The sequence below is a fragment of the Balaenoptera acutorostrata genome, chromosome 21 (genome assembly GCF_949987535.1).
Source record: "Balaenoptera acutorostrata chromosome 21, mBalAcu1.1, whole genome shotgun sequence".
NCBI classification, from domain to species: domain Eukaryota; kingdom Metazoa; phylum Chordata; class Mammalia; order Artiodactyla; family Balaenopteridae; genus Balaenoptera; species Balaenoptera acutorostrata.
This window is the reverse complement of record NC_080084.1, coordinates 25,917,991-25,931,242: the sequence shown is the minus strand read 5'-3', so window position 1 is coordinate 25,931,242 and position 13,252 is coordinate 25,917,991. Positions and strand designations below refer to the sequence as shown.

The window sequence follows — 13,252 nt, the reverse complement described above, 5'->3', positions numbered from 1 at the left end:
AAAAAGAAAGATTTGGCATTTAATATAGAAACTTTCCAATACATTTTAAGGTATACAGAAAAGGCCAGTAATGAAAACAGTGACAATTAGGACAGCAGAAGCAACATGACCTAGATATACTTTGTTGTATAAGAGCCTATAGATTGACAGAAAAATATTCTAATTTTAAAAGTCAACTATATTACACCCTACTCGCCATTACTAATTCCATTTAAGATTATTAGGACTTTAAAAGTGGGACAGATAAAAATGATACTTCCAGGGTTCAACACAAATGCCCAAACCAAAACAAAGCAAGAAAGTTAGCTGACATTTAAAGTAGCCTCAACAAACGTGATTTTTTTCCCCTTTATCATTCATATTTTTAGTTTTCTTTTTCAGCCCTTAAAAACACTAGCTGGAATTTCTAAAGCTGTGAGACAATGCATTTCTTTCTTTTCTTCTCACTTAAAACAATAAACTCTAAGTATAACACAACTCATTAACAGCATCCCTTAAAACACTGTCCTGACACAACTCAGGATCTGCTTCTTGGCCCTTCAAACTGGTGGTGCTATTTTGCTGATTCAACAGATACTTGTTTTTGCTTATGATGATCTGGTCCTTGGACAAACTATTTACAATGCAGTAGCTCTAAAGAAACCTAATTTCTCAGAATCATTAACTACTTTCCCTGAATATATAAAAACATGAAAGAGGAGCTTCTAAGTTGAGCTTTCTAATCCTCACAGTTTGAAATGGTTCAGAATGGTTGATAAAGTGAGATCTAACTCCGTTCCCTTATACAGAAGTAGTAGGTACCTCTGGTGAATCACAAGGACGGCCCCAGTTCAAGCTTCACTCAATCTGCTCATCAAATCTAAATCAGCTCCACCAATGAAAACAAATTTCAAGATTTGTTTCATAATAACTATCTTACAATTAAGTTATAAGTCACACTGCCCAAGTTCTGAAGCAAAGAGAAAACAAAGTCAGTCAGGAGCTATGCTCATGGTATAAAGCTTACAAGAAACGAAAAAAACAACACATCAAACAAGAACTGTATAGCTAACATCTTGGGTCCAACGTTCAGCGATGCTATCACAACTGTTTTGTCAGTCGGACAGCTGAACCAATTTCTACGTTGAGAAAATACACCAGCATACTACCATTTCTCTGTAAAATACATACAAGTCTCATATAAACTCCTCCTCACAGGAAACACTGATTTTATATTCAATTGTCTTTTTCAAAACAATTTTGCATCGAATTACAATAAATTACAAGTCACTGTTGTACACCTTAAATTGCTTAAAGCAGTATTTAGATGTTTATACAGAGAATGATAGTAATATACAAGAGCACTTCAGTAAGAATTTGATGATCAATGTTTAAAGTAAAAAGAGTTTTTATAACCAAGCTGTACGGACATTAGGGGGCTTAGGTCTTAGCAACAGGCCACTGGATATGTCAAAAGCTGATCGCTCACTCTTACAACTGAGACCACTGGTAGCACTGGATGTCCTGGAAGCTCCTCCTGAAAATATATAAAGAATAAGAAAGGATTTGAATTATTTAAACTAAATATATAAATCATCATCTAATAAACTTCCTCTCCTATCTTGAAGCCCAGAATAAAATTTTCTTCCCTATCTCACAGGTGTTTTTAATAGTCTAATTTGATTCTCAACCAGGAATGTACTTCTGAATTCCCCGTGGAGCTTAAAAATAGAATAACAAACATGCCCAGACTCTATATTAGGGCATTTTGATTCAATAGATTTGGGGTGGGAATAAGTGTTTTTAAAAGCTTCTCAAAGGATTCAAGTGGGAAAAAAATCTCTATGTATAACCATTTATACATTTATTCAACAAATAATTTACTGCTTTCAAGGCATAATACTAAGTGTGAGTAACTGGAATAAGACCCTTTCTTAGTCATGAACTGTGCCAAGGAAATGATGCTTGAGGGATGAGTGAATGGAATTACTAGTCATTTGAGTGTCTAAGATTACAAGCGGTTCCAACTTTCTCTTAGGATTAGCTTCTACAGACTTTATAGTTTTGAACACATACATGAACCAACAGCATAGACTTCTGTAGGGAAAAAGGTCTGGCCTTTCCATGCGTCACACACCCTAGCACTCAGTGGTCACTCCCACCTGCGTTCTCCGGGACACACTACTGGCCAGGCATGTAACGGATCGTATATTAAGCATTAAGAGGGATTAATCTGATGACTACAGATTGCTAATTCTTCTTTTAGTTACCAATGAGGAAGAAAAAGCACATATTAGGGCTGGAAGATACTACTAAAAATTCTTAACTGGCTAAAGAGAATGTTTCAGCAACTTTTAAAGAGCATATCTGTTCATTTCTTCCTTAAATAAACATATTGAAAGTAAAAGTCTCTCCTCCATGATCTAAGAGATAACTGATATTTTCAATTGTTTTATCTCCTGGTTTCCTTCCTATGTTGCCATTAAACACTGTAAATGAAACCTGAAATTAACGAAGTAACACAAATAAAACAAAGCATGCCAGTGAAAAACAACAGATTGCATTCCAGAAGTCAGCATTTTAAAACTCTATCATAAGAACCGAAGTTATATGTTTTTAAAAGGACAAAAGACACGAACAAGTACAAAATAATTTCGAGTATGCTTACGTAACGGGCTGTACTGGCCAAGAGTGGACCTCACTCGCCTGGAGGTCGGGGATGAGCTGAGATGACCCATGTTGCGGTGATAATCCATCAGCTGTTCTGAGCGTTTCATACCAACTGTTGGTTTCACAGCTTCAAGCCTTTTCAATAAAGCCTTCATTTAAAGACAACCAATTTAAAAGCCAACGTTAGATAAATAGCAATAGTTTTTTAAAAAGGTGAATACTTTCTAGAACCTGAAATTCACAAAATAAAGTAGAAAAGACTTAAAGTCACTGTGAAAAAATATTTCAAATAATGTACTTTCAGGAAAATCTAAGGGTTTTCACCTATCCTATGGCTAACCAAAACCGCTATGATTTTAACAACCGACTGTAGGCAAATCTCTCTTCTTTGTCGGGTTACAATCTTAGAAAAGGTGCTGTAAGCTGAAATACATTAAACCTGATTTTCTCATAGAAATGACATAACAGGAGCAATAATGCTAAGAGCCCAGTGTTCAACCGTAGAAATGACTGTGAACGTCGCTAAGCTACTATAAGTTCTATCTATATATGCGCACAGAGCAGTGACTGCCAACCTGTTTACTTTCCAGTGCTGCCTCAGGGCTCCTAGGACGTTGAGGAAAGGCCAAGTGGGCCGCCCTCTTAGGTCTCCCACTCCTAACTTCTACCGGCCCAACGATGCTTTCCGTATTGTCTGTTTTATATATTGAAGATTCTGCATAAAATTGTTTGGAAAAAAAAAGTTTTTGCTCTTAAGAAGTTTGAAATCAACTATATAGAACATAAAGCTTTTTAAAGATTGTATAAACCAACTAGCTAAGGCAAGATAGTATCCAGTAGCGTGGTATGTGCATTAATACGATTCTGTAACAGAGGCTAACGTGTAATGTCCCTAATTTTATTCATAATCCTTCCTTCACAAATCAGAAGGTGAAAGAGTTTCTTTCGTTTGATTTTCACAGGCTTTGGTGAGAAAGGAATGTTTCAGGAGACCAAATGGATTGGGGAACTGATCCATGGTTGTGTTTCATTATTTTCTTTATTGACTTAAACTTTCTCTGTAGCAAGTTGATCTTTATTTGAGAAGAGAACGCTGTCCTGCACTAGGATTCACATTATAAAGTTAGCCTCAGGAGTTTAGTCACAGGACAAGTTTTCTCTGGACAATCTTTTTTCCTTCTCCCTCAACTTAGTTTTTTCTTTGTATTGTGGTATAATCCACATAAGATTTACCATTCTAACCATTTTTAAGCCTACAGTTCACCACCACCAACCGTCTCCAGAACTTGTTCTCAACTGTTATCAGCCCCCTCCCGCCCTGCTATTCTGAGGCTCCATTATCAGTGTTCCTGTGCGATTCCAGAGAAGCCAAAATGTTCAGGGAAGAGCTATCGAGGAAAGGAGAGCAAGGGCTGTAGGATGAAAGGAGCTTGCAGACGAACGGCAGAGGCGCGGGACACAGGAAGAAGCAGCTGGACCCACCCAGAGGACTCAGCCTGCCAGCTCACCTTCCTGCATGAAATGCCCTTCTTCAGTTCTGAGCCTTCAAAAGCTAGAAAAGAGTCAACTCCTTAGTGAAGTCTTACACAATTAGAGTAACGGTTCTCTTTGCTGAGTTCAGAGTCAGGATTTATCTGTGGTTCCACCTGACTATAAAGTCTACGGTCTTTCCATCATAACATGCTGCCCTTCTCTCTTTGTAGACAGAGAACCTGTACAATTTGGGTGCCAAGACCTACCAACTAATATATCTCCTCCACCTGCAGTTTATAACTGAGTAAGAAACTTGCTGGGTATCACATCATCAATGTATTTTACTGGGTAGAGAACCACTGGCTGTTTTATCTGATTATCCTATTAACTACCCATTGAGCTGTGCACGGTGGAATGGACAGCACAGAAAACTTGGTATTTTCAGTTACCTACTAATTTTGTTTTTTTGCTGGTAGAAGTCTCAATGTTTTTTAGATAAACTGCTAATTCCCTAAATTTATTCATTTGGTTGTATGTATATTTTTCTTTTACAAACTTTAAGAGAATTGCAATGCTTATTTATCAGATATAAAACATATAAAATAATGTGATCAAAATCAATTTTGAAATAAGTTAACAATAAGGCAAAAAGCAAACCCATTCTGTAATGCTGATATGTCACTTATCAAGTTTACATGCAGAAACCTGGGGAAATAAGAGAGCAATGATTTGGTTCAGCTATCCAGATCACACGGAACCGTGCCAGGTATCTGTGTGCGACATGAACACAACAAGCTCAGCAAAAGCTAAAGGGATGATTTCAGATACAAACAGCTCTTACTTGTAGAAACAATATACTGATAAAAAGACGAAGGATTACAGTAGAAACCCTAAAGTCAAAAGTATATACATTTCAATCTAGTCATCAATTTACAACTCCTGAGTAAGACTTAAAAATGATAGGTCAAAATACTGTAACACTTGTAATTGAGTGATAAAAAAATATAAGTTTTCTAGCCAGAAAGACCTGGATTTAAACCTTTGCTCTGCCATTGATTGTGTGACCTTGGTCAAACGACTTAATAGTGATATTAACAATGAAATAAAACTCAAAGAGTCAGTTTAGGGTACTAAGTGAGATAATGCATATAAAATGCTCAGAACAGTGCCTGGCATATAGTAAGGACTTATTAAATATTAATTGCTATCCTTAACACTGCTTTGATTATTTTCTAGTTGTTTGACACACTCTAGTATTATCTTCATAGCTAAGTTATATATTAAATGACAGGGCAGTATTTTATATTTTTTCTTATATCCATTCCAGTTTCTTACATAGCTCATAGCAGACATTAAACAAATATCTGTTTAATGGATTGAAAATGTAAGAATGGTTACTTATATTCCCATTTATGGTTTACAAAATCTTAGAACTGCTACTCAAATCAGATTCTAATAATGAATCCGAACAGTTTGTTCAAATATCCCTGTTCTATGTAGGAAGTATCACTCTTTTTCGAAAGAAAATTAACCCAGCCTGAATCCTGTCTTCTGAGGTAGAAAGGTTAAAACGAATGAATGGACAAACAGTGAGTTAATGATTTCTGCAGCTGTCGGCAGAGGAGAGTTGCTTTATTGTTTCTAAAGTGAAAAAGCAAAGACCCCGAAGGACATTAAAGAGTTAACAAGTGTCTTACAGTCTGGGACAATCAGGACTGTTCTACATATTTGTCTATAGCTGGAGTCGTATTCAGTTATCATTAGCTTGCTTTCTTCTATGGAAGGAGATAATAGACAATAAGCAGAGGAGGAAGACCAGAGTGAGTGAACTGTAAATTATTTCAAGACCTTGGAACAAAGGTACTGACTAATCCACAGATGATACTCATACTTGGTATGAGATTTGCTATAAACCTTCATCTTTGTGACAACATATCACTCTCTCTCTAATAGTTTTCACATCTATCTAAAATTACCTCCCTAAACCAGCAGACAAAGAACAGAAGAGGGAGGAAGGATTTTATTGCTCATTTAATGTTTCTAAGACTGGTTTGAATTTTATAAATGTACATTGGGTTGGCCAAAAAGTTTGTTCGGGTTTTTCTGTAAGATGTTACCAAAGCCCAAACAAACTTTTTGGCCAACCCCACACATGCATTACTTTTACTTTAAAAATATTTTAACACAGTAACTCCTGAGTGGAAAGATTATGGTTTACTTTATTCAATTACTCCTCTCCCCACCCCCTTTTCACAGCTCAGGAAACTGACATACATACATTTAAGAGCATGAAATAGCCTCATTACTTTTAGAGTAAGGTGAAACTATAAACTAAGTATCCTCACTGACCCCTTCTTCTGCTAAGGTTATTCTTGCACTCTTTCATAAAAACAGAATTCATATTATGTCCAAATGAATATAGAGAGACATAGTTTAACAAGAATATTTCAAAATTCATGAATTAAAAAATTTGTTCCCTTTTGAAATAATGAAGTTCTAATATAATTTAGTCTATATGTAGCAAGCACGCCCTCTACTGGATAGAGGGCTCTCCTTTTCTACCTCTTCTGCACAGCACTACTTTGCCTCAAGTCTAACAGCTCTGGAATACTAAGGAACTAATTTGAGAGTACTGGAACAGAACTGCTTTAGTCATCATGCCTGTTAGACACCTGAACTGGCCTCTATCATTGGAGATGGAGCAAATGAAGGATTATAAATCATGAAAATTATAAAGTAATGGACCCTGCTTGTGCAGTACACCTGACACAAAAGTGCTGTGTGAGCATGTCTGTACCCATGCACGTGTGTTTTGACTACGAACAGTTTAGCAAACAGGTTAAAAGTATATCATCTCACACTGAGGAACTATTAGAGCCAATGTGGCTCTAAACAGGGATTTGGTAGGTGGCTGCTTATATAATAAATATACAAAAAGTGATGGTTTACAAAAGTAACCAATTAGAAAATGTAATGAAAAATTTCATGGCACTAGCATAAAAATATATAGTTTTAAAGAAAACTATAAAACCTTACTAAGGTAGAGTATAAGAAGGCTTGAGTAAATGGAAAGACATACCATATTTCTAGATAGGAAGGTAATATTTTAAGAGTGCCAAACACTCAAACACTCTGCAATTAAAATGTAAAGTCAACACAATTCCAACAAAAAAAATTTTTTTTTTATAAATGTTAGCCACTATTGATTAGCTTTTTCCTCCTAACGACATTTATTCTTTTTAAATTAATTTTTATTTTTTATTTATGGCTGTGTTGGGTCTTCGTTTCTGTGCGAGGGCTTTCTCTAGTTGTGGCAAGCGGGGGCCACTCTTCATCGCGGTGCGCGGGCCTCTCACTATCGCGGCCTCTCTTGTTGCAGAGCACAGGCTCCAGACGCGCAGGCTCAGCAGTTGTGGCTCACTGGCCTAGTTGCTCCATGGCATGTGGGATCTTCCCAGACCAGGGCTCGAACCCGTGTCCCCTGCATTGGCAGGCAGACTCTCAACCACTGCGCCACCAGGGAAGCTCCCAACAAAAATTTAATAAAAAAACTTTTTATAAAGAAAAAAATCAGTTATTATGAAGAATAAATACAAAGGAATAGCCAAGAAAAAATTTTAAAAGGTATAGAATTAGTTTTATTTTGGTATAGACGATGAAGAGTTAAGCATAAATCTGGAAGATTACTTTTCCTTACAATAACATAATGATATTTTATAATAAATTATGTTTATTTTCCTGTTTAGCTTTAAGCTACTTTTTCCACTTCTTATGAATTAAGCTTTTGTTTCAGAGCTGCACTGCCCAAGGCCACAAGCCACATGTAGCTACAGAGCATTTAAAACGTGGCTAGTCCAAATTGAGATGTGCTCTAAGTATAAAATATACAACAGATTTCAAAGACTTAGTACCAAAAAAAGGTAAAATATCAATTTTTTATATTGATTACATGTTAAAATGTAATATTTTTGATTTAGTCAGTTAAAATATTATAGCAGAATAATTTCACCTGTTTCTTTGACCTTTCTAATGTGGCTACTAGAAAAATTTAAATTATACATGTGGTTCACATTATATTCTACTGTCCTAGAGTATAACAAATAAGACCTTACTATGAAATGGAGAAAAATATTGCTCACATATACATATTACTAAGCATACAAAGTAAAAAGAATAAAATAGTGGTAATTTCCCACTGTTTATTAAAACAGCTGAGATGTACAATTGATATGGCAGATGATAAAAGCTGTAAACAGAAGCTGCTTAACGGTTTTCATCCTGTTCGTACTAGTAAAGCCACTAGCCATTATGGCTTCAGCTTCTCAAAAGTAAACCCAAGTTCCTCAAAAAGATAAACACAGAATTACCATATGACCCAGCAATTCCACTCTTAGGTATGAACCCAAAGGAACTGAAAGCAGGGACCTGAACAGATACTTGTAGTCAGTGTGCCGTGCAGCATTACTCACAATAGCCAAAATGTGGAAACAACCCAAGCGTCCACCATCAGATGAACGGGGAATCAAAATGCGGCACATACATATACGGAATATTATTCAGCCACAAAAAGGAATGAAGTTCTGATACAGGCTACAACATGGATGAACCTCGAAAACATGCTAATAAGCGAAATAAGCCAGACACAAAATGACAAATATTCTATTATTCCACTTATATGAAATATCTAGAATAGGCAAATTTATAGACAGAAGGTAGATTAGAGGTTACCAAGGGCTGAGGAGAAGGGAGAACGGAGTGTTATTGTTTGGTACAGAGTTTCTGTATGGAGTGATCAAAAAAGTTCTGGAAATAAGTAGTAGTGATGGTTGCACAACATTGTGAATGTAATTAATGCCACTGAATCAATCACTTAAAAACAAAATGGCAAATTTTATGTTACGTATATTTTACTACAACTATTTTACTACAACTTATGAATTGTACACTTTAAATGAGTATGGTATGTGAATCATATCTCAAAAAAGCTGTTTAAAAAAAGTAACCCCAAAGCTAGGTAACCGGGACATGATTCTGCCACCTGCTAGCTGTTTAACCTTAAGGAAGTCCCTGCGCCCTACTCAGTGTCTCATTTTCTCCTCCACAACAACAGTAACTCTGTCATTAGGTTGCTATGAGGATTAAATGACCTAAAATTGTAAAACAGTATGCACTATGCAACTGCTTGTTAAATAAACAAAACAGACTCCAGAGCCATGTGGGAGAGTGAAAATAAGGTAAAACCAGATGTTCGTGACACACACTAATTCCAAATTTTCTTAAATCATGAATGAATCTTGAAACTGCCAGAGTGACATGCAGGAAGTTATGTAGCTCACTACCCACCAACCTCACTTCAACTTGTTTTGTTGTTACCTACTTCCTGCCACATTCAGGGTGACTCTCCTGAAGGGCCCAAGAGTTTACTATTTTTGTAAATATACCAACCCAGCTGGCCAACTCCTGGTGCTAGTGATGGTGACAAAGAAATTCACAAGAGTTGTTACTCTTGCAAGTTCAGGTTAAGTACATAGTTAAACAGAACTGTACTGATGATGAAACATAATGAGGGTGAATTCTGCGAATTATTCTAGTAATTTTAATAATAGCTTTACCAATTATTTTAGCTCCGAATGTATGTGCTCATTAAGGGTCTAATTTTAGTTTAAGATGCTACCTGGGTTTAAAATCTTGGCTTAGCCACTTCCTTACCAGCTCCTTGTCCATGGGTTAATTATTTAACCCTTTTAGGTCTCAATTATTCCATTTGTAAGATGTGGATAAAAATAAAGTACCTACCTGAAAGAATTATTGTCAGGATTCAATAAGCTAATATTTAGAAGACACTTAGAACAATGCCCAGCATTAAAGAGCTCAATAAATATGAGCAATTACTATGAATTGCATTTTATAAAGAAAGTGATATGCTATGAATAAATAGTTTTTAATGTGAAGATTTTCAACAGTTTCCATATGTATTCCTTAGGACATCAAAGGGTACTTACATGGTTTTTAACAATCAATGTCTTTCATACATTCAAGCAGCAGGGCAACAAATTTGACCTCTCTGAGAATGTATTTATTATTTAAAATAAATGATACATAAATTATTTTAGCTTTCGAGGATAAAATGAAGTGAAATAGATTTAGCTCTCCAGAAGAGAGATGTATCTCACCCTTGGACACCATTTCCTATACTACTATAGTGACTTCACAGATATAGTCAAATAAATAACGGAGCTTTCAGTATTTTCATTTAATATTCCCTTAAAATATAGTTTCCTGGATAAAAAAGCACACATTGTACCTTCCAGGCTCATAGCTCATCATGTATTTCAGGCCATACATATCTATTCCTACTTTTATATAATTAAGTTAGAAAATTTCGCTGTATTGGGTTTCCTGAAAGTTGGGCTAACAAATCAGTACAAATGCATTTTCTCTGATGACTAAAAAAATCTCAGTTACTTACCAAATTTTCTCTTTCAATCCTTTGTTGTTCCCTCTGTCTGTTGAGAGCACTATGATATAACTTAGGGGGAGGACCAGTCGATCTTCTTGGAATCGTACTTTTGCTTCCTGGTTTTTCAGCCTGTCTCGACAGTTCCTTCAAAAGCCTCTGATTTTCCCGATCAATCTGTCTCACCTCCTCTCTTGTAAAAGAGTAGTTTTTCCTGGGTGCTACTGAAGGCTGATCAAAGTGATGTTTTTGTGGTCCCTTTTTATCTAATTGCAGAAAAGCTACAGAAGTGAGCAAAAAAGGGGAAAATGGCTAAACAAAGTAGCACAGAAATATGATAGTACATGCTTTAGCTCCTATAAATGGAAACTACATTAATTCATGAAAAGGGATGTATGAAATAATGCCAATGACATCCAGACTACAGTTGGGTAGAAAAAAATTCAGAGGCAGCTTAGAGTTTTATGCTCGTTGGTTTCTTTGGGAATGAAATGCTAACATAAAACCATGAAAATATTTTAATGAGAAATGTACATGGCACTGGTTGTACGCTGCCGGTATAATTTATGGAAAATGCCTTTGTCACATTCGTTTTATGTTCTCCTAAGGCAGTTTAAAAGTTAGAAACCTCTGGTGGAGTGCACTGACACAATACTTAGTTGAGATGGTTTTTGTTGGTTGGAGGGTATACTTAAAAAAATAAAATGTCCTCAGCAATGCAAACAACGGCCAGAAAATGGCAAAAGCAAACACAGAATATTCTGAAACCTTCAACTTAACCTGAAAATATTTTACTACACAAGATTTATGATCTTAATATTGGCATTAAAACAAATACTTGTATTATAAAAGTCAAACTTTTATTTCTGACTAAGCAAAAGCCAAATAAATACATTATATAAAAGGAGTTTTTAACAAAGAAAAATATTTTGCATACTATGATTATCAAATGAAGCTTTTATCAACATGCTAAATTCTTATATTTTCATTATTATAACAATTTTCAGTAAGTCACAATTATTACTAAACATTTGTCAGAAGTTTCTAAAAATATTAAGCTGGCTCAGTGTTTTGGCTTAAGTCTGTGCTAAAAATGAATACATTATATCAGATTAACAGAATGGTACATTTGTTTTAACAATATTTTTTTAGAGTAACCATTATTTGTTTTTATTAGAGCGTACCTTTATGTAAGCTCTTTTACTTCCTTAGTATTTTATGCTGTTAAAAGCACAGTGCAAAGGCAAAGAGGCATTTTAAACTCCATTTAAAAATGTGACTGGTGCAAAAAAGTTAAATCCTTTGAGCAAATTCACAAAAACTAAATCTACCTCCCAATGCTTAAACTGAACACTATCAAAGATTACAGAAACTTTAAAAAAAATGATTAACAGTGGCTTCCTGACAGGAAAAATTAGGAAATCAGTGGTTGATAATTTGTTGAAAACCATACCACACTAATGACAAAACCTGAATAGGAACCCATTTATAAAGATATACATGGGGTTCAAGATGGCGGAGTAGAAGGATGTGCGCTCACTCCCTCTTGCGAGAGCACCGGAATCACAACTGACTGCTGAACAATCATCGACAGGAAGACACTGGAACTCAACAAAAAAGATACCCCACATCCAAAGACAAACGAGAAGCTGCAATGAGACGGTAGGAGGGCCGCAATCACAATCAAATCAAATCAAATCAAATCCCATAACCGCTGGGTGGGTGACTCACAAACTGCAGAACAGTTATACCACAGAAGTCCACCCACTGGCGTGAAGGTTCTGAGCCCCACGTCAGGCTTCCCAACCCAACCCGCAGGTCCAGCAACAGGAGGAGGAATTCCCAGAGAATCAGACTGTGAAGGCTAGCGGGATTTGATTGCAGGACTTAAACAGGACTGGGGGAAACAGAGACTCCACTCGTGGAGGGCACACACAATGTAGTGTGCACATCAGGACCCAGGGAGAAGGAGCAGTGACCCCACTAGAGACTGAGCCAGACCTACCTACTAGTGTTGGAGGGTCTCCTGCAGGGGTGGCTGTGGCTCACCGTGGGGACAAGGACACTGGCAGCAGAAGTTCTGGGAAGTACTCCTTGGAGTGAGCCCTCCCAGAGTCTGCCATTAGCCCCACCAAAGAGCCCATAGGCTCCAGGGCTGGGTCGCCTCAGGCCAAACAACCAACAGGGAGGGAACCCAGCCCCACCCATCAGCAGACAAGCAGATTAAAGTTTTACTGAGCTCTGCCCACCAGAGCAACACCCAGCTCTACCCACCACCAGTCCCTCCCATCAGGAAACTTGCGCAATCCTCTTAGACAGACTCATCCACCAGAGGGCAGACAGCAGGAGCAAGAAGAACTACAATCCTGCAGCCTGTGGAACGAAAACTACTTCACAGAAAGATAGACAAAGTGAAAAGGCAGAGGACTATGCACCAGATGAAGGAACAAGAGAAAATCCCAGAAAATCAACTAAATGAAGTTGCGAGAGGCAACTTTCCAGAAAAAGGATTCAGAATAATGATAGTGATGATGATCCAGGACCTCAGAAAAAGAATGGAGGCAAAGATCGAGAAGATGCAAAAAATGTTTAACAAAGACCTAGAAGAATTAAAGAACAAACACCTAAGAAGAATTAAAGAACAAACAGAGATGAACAATACAAAAACTGAAA

General features: G+C 36.7%; 1 protein-coding gene across 3 annotated transcripts in view; it reads right to left on the bottom strand.

Annotated features, from left to right (window-relative positions):
• Positions 1-13,252, bottom strand: part of CFAP97 (cilia and flagella associated protein 97) — a 39,558-nt gene continuing 26,306 nt past the window's right edge. For all 3 annotated transcript variants that reach the window (XM_057537387.1, XM_057537386.1, XM_057537388.1), the window contains exons 3-5: positions 10,592-10,860; positions 2,648-2,798; positions 1-1,516 (exon numbers count right to left, since the gene is read on the bottom strand). In XM_057537387.1, coding sequence (XP_057393370.1) covers positions 1,389-1,516; positions 2,648-2,798; positions 10,592-10,860 — 548 coding nt within the window. In that variant the 3' untranslated portion in view covers positions 1-1,388. The remainder of the gene's footprint in view (positions 1,517-2,647; positions 2,799-10,591; positions 10,861-13,252) is intronic.